Source organism: Malaclemys terrapin, chromosome 1 (genome assembly GCF_027887155.1).
Source record: "Malaclemys terrapin pileata isolate rMalTer1 chromosome 1, rMalTer1.hap1, whole genome shotgun sequence".
Classification (NCBI taxonomy): domain Eukaryota; kingdom Metazoa; phylum Chordata; order Testudines; family Emydidae; genus Malaclemys; species Malaclemys terrapin.
Genome location: NC_071505.1, coordinates 267874988 through 267895932, shown reverse-complemented (window position 1 = coordinate 267895932; position 20945 = coordinate 267874988). Strand labels below are relative to the sequence as shown.

At 39.9% G+C, this 20945-nt stretch overlaps 1 protein-coding gene across 1 annotated transcript in view; it reads right to left on the bottom strand.

The window, feature by feature from the left end:
• Window positions 1-2559: 2559 nt before the first annotated feature.
• Window positions 2560-20945, bottom strand: part of LOC128839033 (DNA excision repair protein ERCC-5-like) — a 70510-nt gene continuing 52124 nt past the window's right edge. Inside the window, exons 20-26 of the mRNA XM_054031708.1 lie at window positions 18926-19191; window positions 18367-18486; window positions 12286-12499; window positions 11705-11849; window positions 6744-6944; window positions 6009-6093; window positions 2560-3366 (exon numbers count right to left, since the gene is read on the bottom strand). Coding sequence (XP_053887683.1) covers window positions 2818-3366; window positions 6009-6093; window positions 6744-6944; window positions 11705-11849; window positions 12286-12499; window positions 18367-18486; window positions 18926-19191 — 1580 coding nt within the window. The 3' untranslated portion in view covers window positions 2560-2817. The remainder of the gene's footprint in view (window positions 3367-6008; window positions 6094-6743; window positions 6945-11704; window positions 11850-12285; window positions 12500-18366; window positions 18487-18925; window positions 19192-20945) is intronic.

Sequence of the window (20945 nt, the reverse complement as noted above, 5' to 3'; positions counted from 1 at the left end):
TACAGCATTAAGTGCATCTATAAGACTCCCCGTATCAGAATCTTTTCCATCGTCATCTTCCCCTCCAATCTCTTCTAAAAGGCACAATTATATCAGTGAAGCCACATATGCATGTCTCTGAAAATTATCTTATTTAGGTTGTAAATTCCTCAGGGTAGAGACAGTCTTACTCTACCTTTGTATAGCATTAGCCACAATGGAGCCCCAATCTCATTTACCTATAGGCGCTACTATTAAAAAAATAATTATAAAATGAAATCTCACTAGAACTTAAATGAAGAACAGCAGGATTCTACCATACTCAGCAACAGTAAATACTGGAGAGCACATTTTATATTTGGGAGCCACTGTCAAACACAACCCATTTAGTCTCAAATGTGAGGCAAGCGGACCACTAGGGCAGTGGTTCTCAAACTTTTTTTTTTGTGTGGACTACTTGAAAATTGCTGAGGGTCTCAGCAGACCACTTAATGCTCTTTCCAAATATTGTTTGTACTGTTAGCTAACTATTGTAAAGTGCTTTGGATAAAAGTGCTGTATAAAAAACAAACAATGTTTTTTTCCTACAAATAAAAGCACACAACCCATTTTAATATCAGTAGTCTTACCTTTCTAATGCAATGGATGTGCCCTCTCTCCCCCCCTGCGGCAGCCCCCGAGTTGGGGCTGGGAAAAAGGGGGTCTCTCCCCTGCCACAGCAACCACAGAGCTGAGGCTGGGAAGCAGGGCCGTCTCTCCATGACAGCCACAGCCCTGGAGCTGGGGAGTCGCCTTTTCCCCTGACCGCCATAGCCCTGCACATCCCAAATTCCCATCACCCCCTCTTCTCACCCTACTGCCCCCTCCCACCTACCCCCTATTTCCCCCCAAGGCCACCACTTCACCTTACATGTGCATCACCTTCAGAAAAAAAAAAAAAAAAAAAAAAAAAAAAGACAGGTTACACCAATATAGATACTCTTACATTGTGGTAAATTAAGTGGGTCTTATGCAGAGTTGGCCAAAATTTAGGGATTTTTGTTTGCATCTAACTGGGATATGTTTCTCCCGAAACAAAACATGAAATTAGCATTCTTGTCTAGTCACTGAACAGTCGTGAAACAAAGAAATACCATTCAATTTCAATTAGCTACTAATTGGCAGAGAGTCTGCCAACTTTGGAAGTCCCAGTTGGAGGCTCCAGCCACATCTCTGGAGGCCAGTAGGCTTTTGGCCACAAAGCTGTCCTGGCTCAAACAGGGACTCATAAGGCTGCTACCTCAGTGTGGGAAACCTGCCAGCCCCTAGAATTCTGTCTAGAGGATCTGAGAGGCTCACTGTACTACATCAGGGAGCCTGCCAGGACTCCAGAGGCTGGCAGGCACCCTGAAACTCCAACGGGGTGTTTTCGTCAAATCACTGCTGCATCATTACCAATGTTTCATCTATTCACTAGTCTTATGCAAGGTCTAATATTGCCTAAGTTTCACATCACCTCTGAATTTGGACAATTTTTGCTCTTGGACATTCTCATGACTTCAAACGGGAGTCATACACATTGTCGTCAGATTTTCAGCTGCATGTGTTGTGTGTGCCATTCCAGTTCTGCACAAAACAGGTGGCACAGCAGACCACCCAATGACACAAGGTCCGTTAGATACGAAAGCACCCGGCCAGGTTTATTGTCGACGAAGCCCGGTCCTAGCTCCCAGGATCAATGTCTACAGTTACACTATGCCTGTGACAATGGACACAGCTCAGTGAATGGCCAGAGACACTCCCTTTGAGGCTCCATTTTTTACATCAATACAAACAAGTTACGTACTGCCCCTCAGGGGTAGTTAATTGCCACCCTCGGACTTAGCCGATTACCACCCATCACCTTGTACATCTCTATCCATCACACAATCATCCTGACCTTATCTTTGGGATGGGTCAGCATGTTCTTGTTATCTTTAGAGAATGTGCTTGTATCAAGGTGTTTTGGTACCACCCTTCTGGAATGTGTTTGTGTGAGTGCTCTGTGCCTATTGCAAAATGTGTGTTTTGCGATATCAGTGCTTTTGTTAGATTCTGTGAGCTGGGCTTGCCTCTAGCTCGCAGCCTGATTTTGCTTTGATATCAGCAAATTTTTGACTGCTACTTTAGCCGAGGCCTCAGGCCGGGCCTCTGATAGAAGCGCTTATGTTTCAGTCCCTCTTCCTCCTACACACATCTGAAGGCAGAAAGTACAATTTAAGATTAATACTACAAGAGATTATTCCCCTTTGGATTATGTAAATTCTCATAATGCTGCCATTTCCCTCTTCCATTACCACAGCATTCTGTAAATTTTTTTGCACCATGAATGATGCAGTAAACAACAGACTTGGAACATGAAACTTTTGAAGACAGGCAGACCGAAGAGGATAAGAGAAAATCTGCTCAGTTTTGGTTCTTTCTCCCCATACTCAGAAATTCTGTACATCACTTCTCAAACTTCACTGAATTGTGAAGTTGATAGATGGTGACGTAATACAACTATCTCACTTCAGTTATTAGGAAATAACACCGACAAATCATCATCAGACCCAATTTTATAAAAAAACTCAGGAAAAACTCCTATTTATTTAATGGAAACTTTCACTGAATAAAAAGACCAACACTGGACCTTTTGAATTATTGTCCTGAAAAAAACTGCAGTTCAAGATTGCTAAAACGGTCTCTTATTTAAAGTCTAGTCAGAATGTCAGTGCAATACACACAGAAAAATAAGGGATAATTTACATTTATTTTTTTCTACAAAGAATTCATTAGAGTATTTACAAATCAAGACTTGATCATAAAGCAAAAAACCAGTTAGCACTTTTTCTTTTTTCTTCCTCTCGTATGCCATGATTTCCCCTTTTTGCCCTCAAACACAGACCGGGCAGTCACCATGACTGTGTTTTCTTCATCCCCATCCTCACCACTTGAGCTACTATTCATGTCTTTCTCCTGTCTCACTGTGTTTTTCTGAACTGCTGATTCCTTGACAATTTTTCCTCTTTTGCTCTTACTTAAAACTTCGCTTTCAGAATCCTCTCCTGAAGACCCACTGGATGCTTCTGACAGCTGCACCTCACCAATGAAACCGCCTCCATGGAAACTCTCCTCTTTAGACTTTGAATGTTTTTTCCTCTTTACCCTTTGGCTTTGTGCTGCAGTAGCTCGATCCGTTGTGCCTTGGACAGCTATTTTTCCTTTAGTTTTCTCACCGTGTTTAAATTCTCTTTCTACAACAGCAGTAGCCTCTGCTTCTTTTTCTTTCCTCCGCATACAAGTCACAGCTCTTCGAAGTCTCTGGCTCTTAATGGCTTGTTTTTCATGTTGTGCTAGTCTGAAGAATGAATCAATTCGAAGTTGAGTCTACAAGTATACACAACAATTAAAGAGGTGAAGTTTAGATACCATCATGATAGGCATTCTATAAATAAAATAGATTATGCAATAGTCTAAATTGGTGTAGAACAAAGACTGCTCAAATAAATGAAATATGAATCACAAGTATATACAGAGTACAAGAGATTAGAAATTATACAATAATATAATTATTCAGTAAGTTTTAAAAGCTTCCTTAGAGCAAGAAACACTACAGCCTTGTTTAAAGAAACAAATTAATGGCTAAGGAAGCAAAATTCCCTTCACATTTTACAAATACTGTGTTCATGCTTCTAACATGTGTTATTTGCAATTACAGCACAAATGGAGACCCCCCAGATCTACACACACATACTTATTAGCATATTCTCAAATGCAAACTATTAACATAATAAAATGATTGCTTTACTAAATAAACCCTACAACTATGCTTTTCATTTGCACAACCCAGTGAAATAAAATGTTATTCTCATTGATCAAACGAATTGAATGCTTACTGCAACATTTTAAGTCTTAACTGCAACCTTTTTGAAAGAGTCTCTTAAGATTCCACATTGTTAACAGAGTGTGTGTAGATTTAAAAGTTATCAATATTTGTTATAAAACAAGAAGTATTTTAAAAGCAATTCCTCCATTTATCTGCCTACTCCTATATTCAGGGATCTGCATCTCCTTGCAAGAGCTGATGATATTACTAACATATATAGGGTTACCATATTTCAGCAAGCAAAAAAGAGGACGGGAGGAGCCCCGCCCTAGTCCCGCCCCTGTTCTGCCCTAACCCCGCCCCTGCCCCTCCCACTCCCCCGCCCTCAGAACCCCCAACCCTCCCCCCGCTCCTTGTCCCCCGACTGCCCCCTCCTGGGACCCCTGCCCCTAACTGCCCCCCAGGACTCCATCCCCTACCTAAGCCTCCCTGCCTCTTGTCCCCTGACTGCCCCCTTCTGAGACCCTCCCCCCATCCTAACTGGCCCCCTAGGTATCCCCTACTTGTACCCTGACTGCCCCAACCCTTATCCACACCCACACCCCCAGACAGACCCCTGGGACTCCCATGCCCCATCCAACCACTCTCCATCCCGACAGCCCCCCCCAGAACTCCCGACCCATCAAAACCCCTCTGCTCCCTGTCCCCTGACTGCTCCAATCCCTTTCCCCACCCCTGCCACCTGACAGCCCCGCCCCCCAAACTCCCAAACACCCCCCGTGCTCCTTGTCCCCTGACTGCCCCCTCCTGGGACCCCTGCTCCTAACTGCCCTCCAGAACCCCACCCCCTACTTAAGCCTCCCTGTTCCTTGTCCCCTAACTGCCCCCTGCTAAGACCCCCCCCAACTGCCCCCCAGCACCCTACCCCCTACCTGTACCCTGACTGCCCAAAACCTTATCTACACCCCCCCCCACCCCCAGAAAGCCCCCCCCGGTCTCTTGACTGCCCCCTCCAGAACCTTCCTGCCCCTTCTCCGACCCCCTGACTCCCTTGTTGTTGGCCTTCACCTAAGGTCTCTGTGAGCTTGCTCAGGAAGCCGTTTGTCCCGGCACGCTGGGGAGCGGGGGAGGAGGAGTGGGAGAGAAGCTCCAGACTGCTGGAGCGATCTGCGAATGCAGGGAGGGAGGGAGAGATCTCTGCTGCAAGGGAGAGGAGGAGGGGCTTTCTCTGGCTGTCAGAGCCCCATGTAAGTGGCAGCATCCGGCTGGCTGCCCTGTTAGCCGCCCGCGCTCTGCATGGGGGGAGGAAGAGTCCGGACATTTACAAATTCCCCCCGGACGCTATTTTTAGCTCAAAAAGCCGGACATGTCCGGGGGAATCCGGACGAATGGTAACCCTAACATATAAAGCTTTATAGGGAATACAGTACAACCTCATTTAGCCAAACTGTTTGAGAGAACATTTAAAAACATTCAGAGAGAGGACGCTTTACATGAACGGAAGACTGGCAAGCCTGCTTTCAAAATCCTACAGGAGCCAAGCTTCAATGCATCAGAAGTAGGGATTACACGGGGCTTACCTATGCTACTTTAGGAATCTGTAATATCAGCTACTGCAGAACAAACAGAAGCCTGAACTCAGGAGCTGACAGGCAGCAGAACTATTAGATTTTACTAATGTACAGCATTTAAAATTATACTAAGTGCTTCACAGCACACAAACTCTACAACATTTATGCCCAAAAGAACTTAAAATCTAATGTTATGTCATCATTTTTAAAATATATGTACTTACAATTTTAATATCTACATACACAAGGTCTAATTCCATGCTGACTTACAACTTGTGACAGCCCACAAGTTCAATGGAATTGCAGGGGTTGTAGTTCAGCACAGAATTTGACCAAGAGTCTGTTAAATGATTTGGGTTTATAATATACTTTTGGTTGAAACTTTGTTGGTTATTTTAAAAATACTACACCTCTACCCAGATATAACGTGACCCGATATAACATGAATTCGGATATAATGCGGTAAAGCAGCGCTCCAGCGGATCAAAGCAAGTTCAATATAAATGCGGTTTCATCTAGAACATGGTAAGATTTTTTGGCTCCCAAGGACAGCATTATATCAGGGTAGAGGTGTCGTTTTTAAATTTTCAAGCCAGCCTTAAACTACATAATATCTCCAATAACATGATTACCTGTTGTGAGTTCAGCTGTTTAAGTACAGGCAAAAGGGCTTCATCTGTCTTCGTCCTAGTCCAGCCAAAGCAATTCTGACAGAATGTGTAGGCAGTTAAGGTTCATCAAAAATTAAAGAACACTTACTACCAAAGTATGAATGTGAAAAACGGAAGTTCCTCACCTAACCAAGCATCTCGAAACGATACAGTACAAAAACTTTTAGGTGCAGTAAGAACAAAGGAAATGTCAAGGTCTAGTAACAACTATTGCCAGTATTATCCAAAATGTCTTCAGAAAAGCTTATTCTTTTCTATTATCCATAAACTGTGTTTCAAACAAAAAGATCCCTTTGGCTACATCCAATATTGTTGTAAAATACGTTAACCTGAAGAAAAGAAAAAACCCTCAATGTTCGTATATACACCAGAGGCTTCATTTAGTTACCTAACTATGGACCATCCATTTTTAGACACATTGCTGTATTCAAATTGCAATCAGTGCAAGAAATACTGTGGCAAGGGATGCTAAATAAAGTGAGGATGGAATCACTGATTTTATTTACATTTAAAGTGAAATCCTCCTCACCTTACCTTTGCTTGAAGTGAATGAGACTACATCATCACTCCTCATGCAAGTGAGACAAGCAGAATTTGGTTCTAGGTTATTGAACTTGCTAATAGACTCATGCATTCTTTTTTTATCAAAGCAACTTTGGTTCACAACTCCAACCAGATAGGACTTTAAAAAGATATTCTCTGATCTGTTCTACATCAGGCCTTCCCCAGATGAATGACCCCTTTGATTCATCCACCACAGGTTTCAGGTAAGCTTTTACTACTGCTGGATTTGGGAAGCCAGGACTCAGCTGCAGTTGCTGCAGTTTTTTCTTTACTTTGGTATCATGTGGATTGGGTCTTATTTTCTTATTCTTCTGAGCTTCAGTCCACCATTCACTGAAGAGTATAGGAGGAGAAAGACATTCAGTTGTTTCAGTAAAATACATTTTAGACTATTAAGGGCTATCAAGAGAACTTAAACAGCCTTTATTATTATTATTATTATTATTTCTTATTTGTTTCCAGTAGTGCCAAGACATGATAGGCAATTTCCAAACAACAAGCTGGCACAATCTCTGCCCCAAGAAGCATACAATCGAAAGGCACACACACACACTTTAGGGAGAAGATACGCAACCTATAAGTACCAGTGGTCAAGGTGATCTTTGGCCACATCTTGGTCTGGACAGTAGAAGTCAACTAGATTCCTCAAAGGCAGCACAACAGAAGTGGGTCTTCAAGAGGTACGTAAATACAAGGCAATGGCCTTACTGATGAGCTGAGGAAAAGTGTTCCACACATAGTGATGATTCTTGGACAACTTTTGTAACAAAAAATGACTTATGTATATATTTTTTTAAATAAAAAGTCATAGCCCCCGGTAAGCCCACTTCCAAGTGAAACTGCTCCATGAAATTTCAAAAATTTGGCTCCAGTGAACTGTGCTATGGATTTATAAGTGGTTTAAAACAATTTTTATTGGAAAACAGAGAAGCCTTCCTACTTACTAAATTTCTTTTAGCAATGTCTCCTGCTAATCCTCACTAACAGGATCACATGCACCCTTCAGTTCAAGTGCTTTGAAAGGAACAGTGGGCCTTGCCCTCTTGCCAGAAGACTTCTAAAGATGAGGGAATATTACTTACAAATAGTAACAGTTGAAAACACAATCCAACCACACAGAGATATTTATAAACCAGATACAAAAGAACCATATTCAAAAAACGTTACAGTTAGAAAGTGCCTGAATTAAGATTGCTCATGCAGCCTTAATTCCAACCCCCCTCCACCCCCACCCCAGCCTTGCTCATAAGCATGATAGTCTTGATTACATACTGTTTTAACTGGACCCCGGATTCATTCAGTGCACAAGGATAGATGCTGCTAAGAAATATTGAATAGCTAACAATGCACTTTCCATGTGGCCCCATGCCAAACTGGCTGCACAACCATCCAAACCCTGCAGTGAACACAGAATTATTAATTTCTTCATAGGCTTTTCTACGGCACTCATCACCCCAATATTCAAGTACTTCACAAACATTAATGAGCTGATCTTTACAACACCCTGTGAGGTAGGGAAATATTATCCTCCCCATTTTACAACTGGGGAACTGAGTCACAGAAGTTTCATTCAAAATGGTCAAAAGTGTCCACTGATTTTGGTTGCCTAACTCAAGACACCTAGGACCTGATTTTCCAGTGTACTCAGCCTTTTTAACACTTAATATGTTCATTGCATAGCGTTCTATGACTTCAGTTGTAGGAGTGCTGAGCACACACAAGTCTGACCACAGTTATCTAAAGCTGGGTACCCAAATAATAAAGAGCACATAGTTAGTAGCCACCTTGGAAAGCTTTGGTTTCAATGACTCGCCCAGCATCACATGTGTGAACTCTAAAAGAGACAAAGACAGAATCCAAATTTTCAGGGCAGCATTTAGCTTCCTAAAAAATGGAATAATCTTTTCCCTTCCTGTGATTCCAGGCCTCATTAGCTATGCACCTTCCAAAATCTGCAACAAATGAGCTTGGGGTCCTACAGACAACACACATTCAGTACATAACCCTGATTCATTCCCAGAACACCATCCACACTGTCCCCTGAGTGAGACAGGAGTTATGTGGGGGAAAAAGTGTCTGTGATCATGTAATTAAAGACTGTATCATAAAGCATATGTATAAGGGGGCTGAATTAAAGGTTGCAACCTTAGTTCCAGCATTTCTTAACTTTTAAATAGGACAACCTTAATTCCAGCATTTCTTAACTTTTAAATACATGACTTTGCAATGTTAACATTCATATAATTTTTGGGGAGGTGGGAAGGAGGAAATAATATTTCCCAGATTTTAAGAAAAACAAAATGAAAATACAGAAATTCTATCATGTGAAACCATAATGGCCTCCCATATGGGTCATCAGCAGGACCAAACCGTTAGGTCCACAGCACAGACCTGTACTATGCCACCTAACTGATAGGAGTAGCAGGCTGTTATCTTTTATACAGCCCAACCACTAGAAGGGGATACCTGGTAGCTAGCAAAACAATGTAGAAACTCAGGAATCCTGGGTTCTATTTCAGTTTCTGGAAGGGAATGTGTCTTAGTGGTTATTGACCCTTCTTTACATGCCCTCCTGCCCCTTCTGTTTCTTGCACGTAACCCCACAGCCTGTCTCTTCCCGTCTCTACCCTAACCTTTGTATGTCTCTTTTCAGGCAGTCAATTCACATTCTTCATTCTCCTCCTTCTACCAAAAAATATAGAACACACCTTCTTCCAAACTCGGGGGGCCCATATCTGTTCCACTAGGAGGAGTCCAACTCTGAAATGAACTCTGAAGCAGTTGCACAGTTCTAAAAACCCCCAAATCTCTCCAGTTTTATTCTATTAGCTACATCAGAACATCCTACTATTTCCTTGCCACTCCAGCTAATAACAACCTATATTCAGAAGGAGGTGACAGGCAGACTAGTTGAAAGTCTCTGCGTTAAGATAAAAAGGGGAAAAAATAAAGATGACATCATGGCAGAAATCTACTATAGACCACCAAATCATGAAGAGGAGATGGATGAAGCATTTTTAGAACAAATAACAGAAATATCTACAACACAAAACCTGATCATAATGGGGGTCTTTAGCTACCCAGACATGTGTTTCCCATATTACTTTTCCAACAGAAAATATCCACTAAAGTCTTAGAATCCATTGGGGACAACTTCTTCCATCAGAAAGTAGTCAGGGGGATAGCCGTTTTGGACTTGATTTTGACCAACGGAGACTAATTGGTTGCTAATCTGAAGCTGGAAGACTGTTTGAGTGAAAGTAATCATGAAATGATAGACTTCATGATTCTAAGGAAAGAAAGGAGTAAGAGCAGCAGAATAAGGACAATGGTCTTCAAAAAGGCAGACTTTAACAAACTCAGAGAACTGGTAGGTAAAGATCCCATAGCAGTTTCTAATGGGCACAATATGAAAGGCACAACTGCAAACTATTTCAGTGCAAAAGAAACATAGGGAGGATAGTAAGATGTCAATATGACTCCATCAGGAGCTCTCTAATGACCTGAAAATAAAAAAGGAATTCTACAAAAAATGGAAACCTTTCCAAATAACTAAGGAGAAGTACAAAAGAATAGCACAAGCATGTAGGGACAAAATCGGAAAGGCTAAGGAACAAAATTAGTTACACCTAGCAAGGGACATAAAAGGCAATAAGAAGAGGTTCTCAATCTTTCCAGACTACTGCACCCCTTTCAGGAGGCTGATTTGTCTTGTGTACCCCAAGTTTCACCTCACTTAAAAACTACTAGCTTATAAAATCAGCCATAAAAATACAAAAAAAAAAAAAAAAAAAACCACCACTATTACTGAAAACTTGCTTACTTTTTCATTTTTACTATATATTATAAAATAAATTGCAACCCCCAGGTTGGGAAACACTGATATAGCATACAAAGTTGCATAAACAAGTCATTCTCTGTATGAAATTTTAGTTTGTACTGACTTTGCTAGTGCTTTTCATGTAGCCTGTTGTAAAACTAGGCAAATATCTAGATGTGTTGACGTACCCCCTGGAAGACCTCTGCGTACCCCTGGCTGAGAACCACTGACTTGGATAAAGGAGTGGAGAGTATGTTTAGAAGATTTGTAGATACCACCTGAGGGGCTGCAATTTGAAGGACAGGATTAGAATTTAAGATGACCTTGACAAATTGGAGAATGGGTCTGAAATCAAGAAGATTAAATTCAATTAAGACAAGCGCAAAGTACTACACTTAAGGTGCCTCTCCCCGCCGCAGCCCTGAGCGCCTGCACAGCACTTAATAGGCTGCTGCGCAGCCGCAGAGCTTAGAGAGAACTTAGATTACAGTAGATCACAAATTGAATACAAGTCAACAACGTGATGCTGTTGTGAAAAAGCCGAATATCATTTTGGGGTGTATTAACAATAGGGTCATATGTAAGACACAGAAGATAATTCTCCCGGTTTACTCGGCACTGATGAGCCTCAGCTGGAGTCCTGTGTCCAGTTCAGGGTGCCACATTTTAGGGAAAATGTGGATAAATTGGAGAGAGTCTAGAGGAGAGCAAATATATATAAGTGATAAAACCTGACCTATAAGGAAAAGTTAAAAATACTGGGTATGTTTAGTCTGAGAAAAGAAGACTGAGGGGGGATCTGACAACAGTATTCAAATATGGCAAGGGCTGGTATAAAAAGAGCCCTGTGATCAATTGTTCTCCATTTTCACTAAATGTAGGATGCTGCATATTAAGTCCATTACTACATAAGGGAGATTTAGATTAAATATTAGGGAAAACTTTCTAACTAGAAGGGTAACTAACTCTGGAATAGGCATCAAATGGAGACTGTGGAATCCCCATCAGTGGAAGATTTTAAGGAAACATTGGAGAAACACCTATCAGGGATGGTCTAGGTTTACGTGATCCTCCCTCAGTAGAGGGGGCTGGACTTAGTGACTTTTTGAGGTCCTTCCAGCCCTATGATTCTATGATAGCTATGTTGTTTTCTATAGTAACCTGTACTTTTCACCTATATTCACAACGTCTCTCTTTACACGCTAAAGTGATAGAAAAATATGTAAAACATCTGTATTATGGAAAGAAAAAAAAAAAATCAAATAAATCATACGTGAATTTTAAGAGAGGTTCCATTCCAGGCCCAGGGAATTCATTTAAAATCTCCATTGCTGTTACATAGCCAACAGATGGGATTCCTTCAGTGTAGTCACTTCCAAGCAAATAGGCTAAATTAATTAACTTGCTTCTGTCTAACCCTGTGAGACAGAAAACATAAACCAGACATTACTCTATGAATTTAAACTCTGTTCTCCCAAAGACAACAATAGCACATTATCTGAAAATAAAAACAGTAACAGGAAAAAGCACAGGCATTAACAGATCAAAGCTACTCTGATTCAAGGTCAGGGCTTGCTTTACATGCTGGATCAATCTCAAAACATTACTGCTGGCCCAATTACTAGTGATTGCCTTAAGGCACTGTATCTGACAACCCCTTCGAGTCAAAATTAAATGCTGTTTAATTGGACTTGCATTAATTTCTGGCCTTTTAAGTTACTTTACATCTCTCTCAAAAAGAGTTATCACCACAATGTTATGATTCTGAATGAGTTCCAGTATTAAAAAGATATAGAACAAAACTGCCCATCAAAAACAAGCAAACAAACAATATATCCAGCACTTGCACCTTACCTAGTTGGTTTTGAATATCCACATATTGGTAATATTCCACATACTTGTTTTGACTGAAGAAATTTTTATAAACATGCCGTGCTCCAAATAGCCAAATATCACTATCGTCAGTGATTGTCCCAGATGTCTGATCAGTAAGATCCAAGACAGCACATTGAGCCTCTGCCTCCATAGGTGCTTCAATGTAAGGAACACCAAACAGACGGAGAAGTTCCTACAGGAAGTGGGGAGTGGGGTTAATACTTCATCAAAAAGGACAGCTCATAATACATGCCTGCTTGACTCAAAAATGTGCTTGGTCCACATTTGGATAATGTGGACCCATTCACAGAAAACCTAAACAATTTACATAAAAAGGTAAAGAGGCCAAATCCTACTCATCTTACTCATACAAGTAGTGCCAGGAAAGTCAAGCATTACAAGATCCCCTTACTTTGTTGGAGTTTGAGGATTTTGGTTTTTGACCCATTCAAGCCTATCATAGTTTTCCGTTTTCTAGGGGAGATAGCCCTGGGATGTGATGATGGGGCCTGGAACAGCAGTTTGTGGGGCAAAAAAATCTGTATTCAGGATGAGCTGAACTGGAGAGGAGATGGAGGCAGGGACACTCCCCATCCCCAGCTTTCCAACCAAGATGCCATGCTGACCTCATAAGGAAGAAGGTGGCCTTCACCAGTTGGATAGGTCATTATTTTGTCAACTATACTCTCTTTGGATCTAATTCCACAAGCCTAACACATGGCAAGGAGCACCTTATTCTGTGAGGAAACCCATTACTACGCAATGTGAGCTAGGATGGAAGAAGACAGTTCAAGAATGTGTTATGCAAGCTGTATTTAATGCAAATATGTATAGGAACAGGACTGCACTATACTTCAAAAGCATGTGTCCACCGGCTCTCTTTTTTAAAAAATGGTTAAATGAAAAAGAAGAATATATCTAGGAACAGGGTATCTCAGTGCAGAGACAAAACACCACAAATCAGTTTTTATAGATTTTGAGGTCTTCTCTGAACATCTAGTCTTATTCTCCTGCAAAACACATGCCATCTAATTTCCCATAGTAACTTCTGCAACAGACCCACAACTTCTGGTTGAATTAGAGAATACCTTTCAGAAAGACATCTAGTCTTGATTTAAAGACTTCAAGTGACAAAGAATCCACCATGTTCTTTTCCAAGTTGTTCTAATCCTTAGTTACCCTCACTGTTAAAAATTGGTGCTTTATTTCTATGCTGAATTTGTCCGCTTTCAGCTTCAAGCCACTGGATCTAGTTATAACTGTCTGTGAGATTAAGCACCCATCTGCTATCAGAAGTCTTCTCCCGATGTTGGTACTTTTAGACCACCGGGTCGGCAACCTTTCAGAAGTGATGTGCCGAGTCTTCATTTATTCACTCTAATTTAAGATTTCACGCGCCGGTAATATATTTTAAAGTTTTTAGAAGAGCTCTCTCTAGAAGTCTATATTATATAACTATTGTTGTATGTAAAGTAAACAAAGGTTTTTAAAAATGTTTAAGAAGCTTCATTTAAAAAATTAAAATGCAGATCTTATCAGTTTAGTGCAGTGGTTCTTAACCTGCGGTGCATGGACCCCCTGGGGGTGCAAGAGGCCCTTTCTGGAGGTGTGAGACATGGGAGATTTTTTTAGAAGTTAAATCATCAAAAACACAAATTAAGCACAGGCACGTAAGTACAGGCGGCTGAGGCGGGGGCCAGATGGCTGGAACCCCAGACCAGCAGCGAGGTGAGTGGGGTCGGCGGCTGGTATCCCAGGTCGCAGCAGGCTGAGCAGGGCCGATGGCCGGACCCCGACTGGCAAGGGGCCGGCGGCAGGAACCCCAGACCATCAGCAGGCTGAGCGGCTCAGCCCACCCCCGGTCTAGGGTGCTATCCGCCAGTTCCTGCCAACCCGCATGCCGTAGGTTACCGACCCCTGTTGTAGACCATGATCAAGTCACCTCTTAACTGTTTCTTGAATAAGCTAAATGCTCCCTCTAATTTTTCTCCCTGTACTTCTCAATTCCAAAATGACTGAAAACAAGCTAAGTAAATCACTAACTTAGAGAGGAAAACACCCACCCTCCTTAACTGGGTAATTCATTTGTTTCAATACAAGTTACTCAAGTGAATATTCTTTTAGGAAAGTGAAGTATTATAAGGCTTGAAAAGTCCTCAAGCATGTCTGACAGCAGACACCACTTTAAATTCTGGTGTTCCCAATTTACAGAGATTCCAGGAAGTCCACTTTGGCTTCACTATTGCTATTGATTTAACGTGAAGGGTGCTCCAGTTCTACAAATGATGTAGCATACAACAGGAAGACAGAGACAGTTGTGAGCAAGTAATTTTATTGCTATCTTTCATGGTCAGAAATATGGCTATAACATCCTAGACGTTTTTTATTTGTTTTTCTAAAAATTCTTATAATAATATGAATGAATGGTATATTTACATGTCTCAATGGTGCGGATAAATCTTTAGAAAGGTGTTCTGATAAAAAAGGTTTCAGACTGGACTCTGCTAAATGTGCTGTTATGTGACATATAACAACTCCAGTTATGCGCAGGCGCGCGCACACACAAAAAATCTATGGAAATTACTCTCCCCATTTCTTCTCCTTCCTCCCTTGTGCAAAGCGTGGATGTGTGTTAGTGAATCATTTTTTAGTATTTTCAAGCTGATCTTATTCATTTTTATCTAATGCTACCAAAAGCTAGAATGTTTACATTTGTTTTAGAGCTGTCGATTAATCGCAGTTAACTCATGAAATTAACTCAAAAAAATTAATTGCAATTAATCACAGTTTTAATCACACTGTTAAACAATAAATTTCAATTGAAATTTATTAAATATTTAAGATGTTTTTCTCCATTTTCATATATAGTGTAGTCTGTGTTGTAATTGAAATCAAGGTGTATATTTTTTATTACAAATATTTGCACTGTAAAAGTGATAAACAAGAGAAATAGTTTTTCAATTCACCTCATACAAGTACTGTATTGAAAGTGCAACTTGCAAATGTAGATTTTTTGTTACATAACTGCACTCAGAAACAAAACAATGTAAAACTTCAGATCCTACAAATCCACTCAGTCCTACTTCTGCCAATCGCTCAAACAAACTTGTTTACATTTACAAAGATAATGCTGCTCTCTTCTTCTTTACAAATGTCACCTGAAAGTGAGAATAGGCATTTGCATGGCAGTTTTGTAGCCTCTTTGCAAGGTATTTACATGCCAGATATGCTAAAAATTCATATGCTCCTTCATGCTTCAGCCACCATTCCAGAGGAAAATGCTTCTATGCTGATGACGCTTGTTAAAAAAATAATAATGTGTTCATTAAATTTGTGACTGAACTCCTTGGGGGAGAATTGTATGTCTCCTGCTCTGTTTTATCCGCATTCTGCCATATACTTCAGCTCTCTCGGATGATGACCCAGCACATGTTCTTCGTTTTAAGAAGACTTTCACTACAGATTTGACAAAACGCAAAGAAAGAACCAATGTGAGATTTCTAAAGATAGCCACAACACTCGACCCAAGGTTTAAGAATCTCAAGTGCCTTTGTGTGGAGCATGCTTTCAGAAGTCTTAAAAGAGCAACACGCCGACATAGAAACTACAGAAACCGAACCACCAAAAAAGAAAATCAACCTTCTGCTGGTGGCATCTGACTCAGATAATGAAAATGAGCATGCGTCAGTCTGTACTGCTTTGGATTGTTATCGAGCAGAATCCATCATCAGCATGGACCCAGGTCTCCTGGAATGGCAGTTGAAGCATGAAGAGACATATGAAGCTTTAGCGCATCTGGCACATAAATATCTTGCGACGCCGACTACAACAGTGCCACGAGAATGCCTGTTCTCACTTTCAGGTGACACAGTAAACAAGAAGCGGGCAGCATTATCTCCTGCAAATGTAAACAAGCTTGTTTGTCTGAGCGATTGGCTGAACAAGAAGTAGGACTGAGTAGACTTGCAGGCTCTAAAGTTTTACATTGTTTTATGTTTGAATACAGTTATTTTTTGTACATAATTCTACATTTGTAAGTTCAACTTTCATGATAAAGAAATTGCACTACAGTACTTGTATTAGGTGAATTGAAAAATACTATTTCTTTTGTTTTTTTACAGTGCAAATACTTGTAATCAAAAATAAATATAAATACTTACACTTTGTATTCTGTGTTGTAATTTAAATCAATATATTTGAAAGTGTAGAAAACTTCCAAAAATATTTAAATAAATGATATTCCATTATTTTGTTTTTAAATTGCGCAATTAATTTTAACCGCTTGACAGCCCTAATTTTCTTCAGCTATCCCTTGCTTGAACTGTTGAAGTCTGTTTCAAAACAGTTTGCTCAGTTTTTAACTGTTAAATTAGGATCAGTTACAGCGTTGATAGTCTGTCTGCCACCATGTGGCTTGCAATATCTCAAGCTCTTACCAAAGTACAATTAATTGGCGGTGCCGGGGGGGGGGGGGGGGGGGAGAGAGGGGGTTGTTTAAAAATCACATCATGGTGAAAATATGAGGAAGCCTTTTAACCTCAGAAACTGGGACACAATTTATACCATATGAACTATCCCTCTTTTCCTCCAAAGAAAGCTTGCAAATTAGTATGTTGGAACACCGTTTACAAGTATTAGATCATTTATACCACCACTGCGCGTTACTTCATGGGGTGTCAAGTCAGTATAGTCTTTAATCAAGACCAGATACCTTTAAACCTATAAGTATTTAAATCAAGATAGGATCTCTTTCTAAAAGATATGCTATAGCTCTAACAAAAGTTATGGACTTGATGCAAAGATTACTGGGCGAGGCTCTTCGGCCAGTGGTATGCAGGAGGTCAGATAATCATCATAACGGTCCCTTCTGACCTTAAAAAAAAAAAAAATCGATTAATCTATAGGAAACCTTAACTGGCTACAGTTTACCTGCATTAAAATTAGAGTGATTCTATATTATTGTGAGGGTTTAATATTCAAAGGATTTTGCATGGTTCACATGCCTCGTACAGAAAGAGCCAAAGATCAAATTCAGGGTGGGGTGGGGTGTCGCTCCCTCCTTTCAGTTGTAGAGGTAAAAGAAGTCAGGGGTAGCATTCAAGCACATTTTTCATTCAACTATGGTAAATACGAAATCTAAGCCCCACAAAAGTGAAAAATCTGTAAGGATTCAAAAAAATATTGTGCATATGTGCAGTAACCAGAGCCTGATACAGCAAGTGCTTACACGTCAAAAAAAAAAAAAAAAAAAAAAAAAAGCTACTAGCAGGACTTCAACTGGTAAGAAATGCAGAAAAATGAACACACACAAAGCTTGATATGGCACACACAAGGATAACTAAAAAAATCTTTTGGCTTTTCACAGAATTATAGAAATGTAGGGCTGGAAGGTACCTTGAGACATCTGTGCTGACCATCCTTGATATGTGTTCTGTTCTTAAAAACCTCCAATGATGGGGATTCCACAACCTCCCTGGGAAGCCTGTTCCAGCGCTTAACCACCCTTATAGCTAGAAAGGTTTTCCTAATATCTAACTTCAATCTCTCTTGCTGTAGATTGAGCCAATTACTTCGTCTCCTTCCTTCCGTGAACAAGAACAATTGTTTGTGTGTTTGTATATTTTCAAAAATTGTACATTTCAACAGTACAGTTTTTAAAAAGTTTCAGTTCAAACAACATTAGGTACAACTTGCTGCACTTCACCTTATAAAGGCTTTTTAATTTCTACTCAATCTTATTGCTCCCTTCTCTTGCCCCACACTAAAAAATATAAGCTTGATATTTGAAAAAAGGGAAGATACTTTCCCTTATTTATTCATGAACTATAAACCGTAACTGTACAGTGTAACAGTAGTTATTTCGAGCATTTTGAATCTGAGACATGTTCTTTTAATATTCTGTCAAGTAGGCTGAGGAACGAAAACAAGCTCGTAAGCGAGAAAAGTGACCCAGAATTAAACAACATTATAAACAGTTTTTGACATACTGTTTGACTTGCCAAGAAGTACAAACAAGGATTTTTATTTTTAAATGTCAATATGAGCGTCAACAAACATTACCTGACTTTCCAAGAACATCTGTCCTGTTACAGTGGCAGCAATACGCTCTTGCTGTTGTTTTTGAGCCTGAAGCATGTTTTGCTCAACAGAAAGGTTGTTCTCCAAAGCTTCCAATTCCTCCTGCACATTAAATAAAAGCAAAGTTTGGTCATACCAACAGTGAAGTATATTAATTGTTTATACATATATATGTGCTTGACTATAATTACAACAGGAGCCTGTGCACCACTAATTCACACAGATGCCTGTAAGTCTTCATACTGTCCTAATGAAACACATCATAAGGATATAAATAGAAGAGCTGAGCACTCATAGCTCCCACTGACTTCATCTGGAGTTGCGGGTGCTCAGCACCTCTGAAAAAATCAGGCTCAATATATTCTGTACCTTTCAAGCAGACAAATGAATAAGACAGGGATGAAGCCAGTAAGTTAAAGGAGGCACACGATAGCTCTGCCACAAGTGTCCATTCAGTAGTGTCCTTCAGAAAAGCAATTTAACTGGAGATTACTTTACTATTCACTCAATACAACTAACAAAAAAAACCAAGTATCATTACCAAACTAATATCTTGCCACTCATTCACTGCATCTTCCCTGTCTTTTTCGGTTTCAGTATTCTGATGAATAGTCAACTGCACTTCTTCAGCAGCATCTTTAAGGAGGTTCTCTGTGGCACCCTCATCTCCTTCCTTCTCCAGTTCTGTAGCTGCTGCTTCAACAGCCAATGTCTCATCAGGTTCAGAGGGAGCATGTGATGTTTTAAATATTTCACCTGGAAACTCAGTGTCATTACTAATTTCACTGTCCACTTCAATAAAGCTACCTGCACAAGGGGAAAAAAAAACAAAAAAACAAACAAAAAAAAAACACCACACGATTTCTTCCTCATTAAGGAAAAAAAAAACACCATACTCAACTCCTAAGATACATTCATTTTGTTTTTTATTTCCATCAGACAGAATTCCATGCTCCAGGACTCCTCTGGAGCAGTCCCACTGTTAGATGTTGACATTCCCTACTTCTCTCTAAAATCACCTAAGAACTTTTGCTGCTCTCACAGTTTCTGTAGTACCTTTTTTTTGTTTCAGACTAGTGATGTCCTGAGCAGACAGAATTAAATATTGATTGTCTGAACTGGCTTTACATTTTTCTTTATTTCCTTATAAGATTGATACTGATGTAGTGTGTGAAAGCTTGAAGAGTCTTTACAGTTAAGATAAGACAGATTTTCTCTTTGGAAATATCAGCAATTGGCCTTTTTGTATTCATTCAGTTTTTAATAATTTGTATTGACTTGATGAGAACTGCAGTTTTACTTTCCCCTCCACTCAGTGTAAAGTTTTCAGGATTAATGCTGATAGGAATATAAAAATACAGCCGTAAAAATAAAGAAGGCGTGTGATTTAGGCAATTTTAAGTTTTACTTAAGAGTTATTGATTTATTTAGAGGAAAAAAGGAACGGGGGAGGGATGTGTGAGCATGAGTATATATCTATGTTTTTCCTGTTGCGTAGAACTTCCCCCAAGGAAAAAAAAAAAAAAATCATGTTAAATAGCTTCTATGTGGTATGACTTCTGTAGAACTTTCATATCAGAAACCTATATTATAGGTAGGTAGGTAGGTGTGTGTATATATATATATATATATATATATATATATATATATATACATACACATACACACACACATACATATATACACACACACACACACACCCCTACATATATGAGTTGGCTTGTTTTTAAAACAGAAGATATCACTCATTACTTTGCATAATCTTATTTTTAAATGAGTAATGAAATTGTGACTGTGTGTAATAAAAACAGAAGATAGAACAGAGCATAAAATGTTTACAGTTTTAAATGCATTGTATGAGAAAACAAAACAATTGAAAAATAAATTTTAGTGTAAGTCTTTAATGACAGGAGCAAGCATCAGAATGGCCTCATCCCTCAATGAATTTCTCTCTTCACCACTGCTATGAGAGGAGGGAAGTTTACACCCAGGAACCCAACATACATGAGGGGAATACCACCCTTCCTGCTGACCTCACAGTTCTATGGGTAGGGAAGGGCAGCAGGTGTCTGCCAGATTCTACACCAAGCCCACATATCAAATTAATTTATGCGGCTTACCTCTCTGTGCCATGGAATTTCCTCACCCTGTCAAGGTGGGATCCAGGTGCAGCAGACAGGTAAGACCTTAGCAGCATGACTTTTTGCATGAGCCAAATTGTTCATGGAGCTAGGGGAGCTAAAGTGGCTGACCATCAATACAGAGTTTGCTCAAATTTAGAGAAAAGAATGGTAAATTTTGCCTTCCCCGCCAAAGAATTACATGAAACTACAAGCTGAAACTACAGATTTCAATTACCATGAATAGCAATAATGTTTATTATATAGTAGTGTGGGAGCATCATTACAGTTTAAAGCTCAACCTTTCAAAATCCTCTAAAATGGACACACACACACACATACACAAATTTCAAAGAAATCTGACTATCTCAGGAGGTTCCAGGATAGGATTAGTGATGCAAATTTGGAGTCATTCAAGCCAGGGGTTCTGGAAATAAGCCC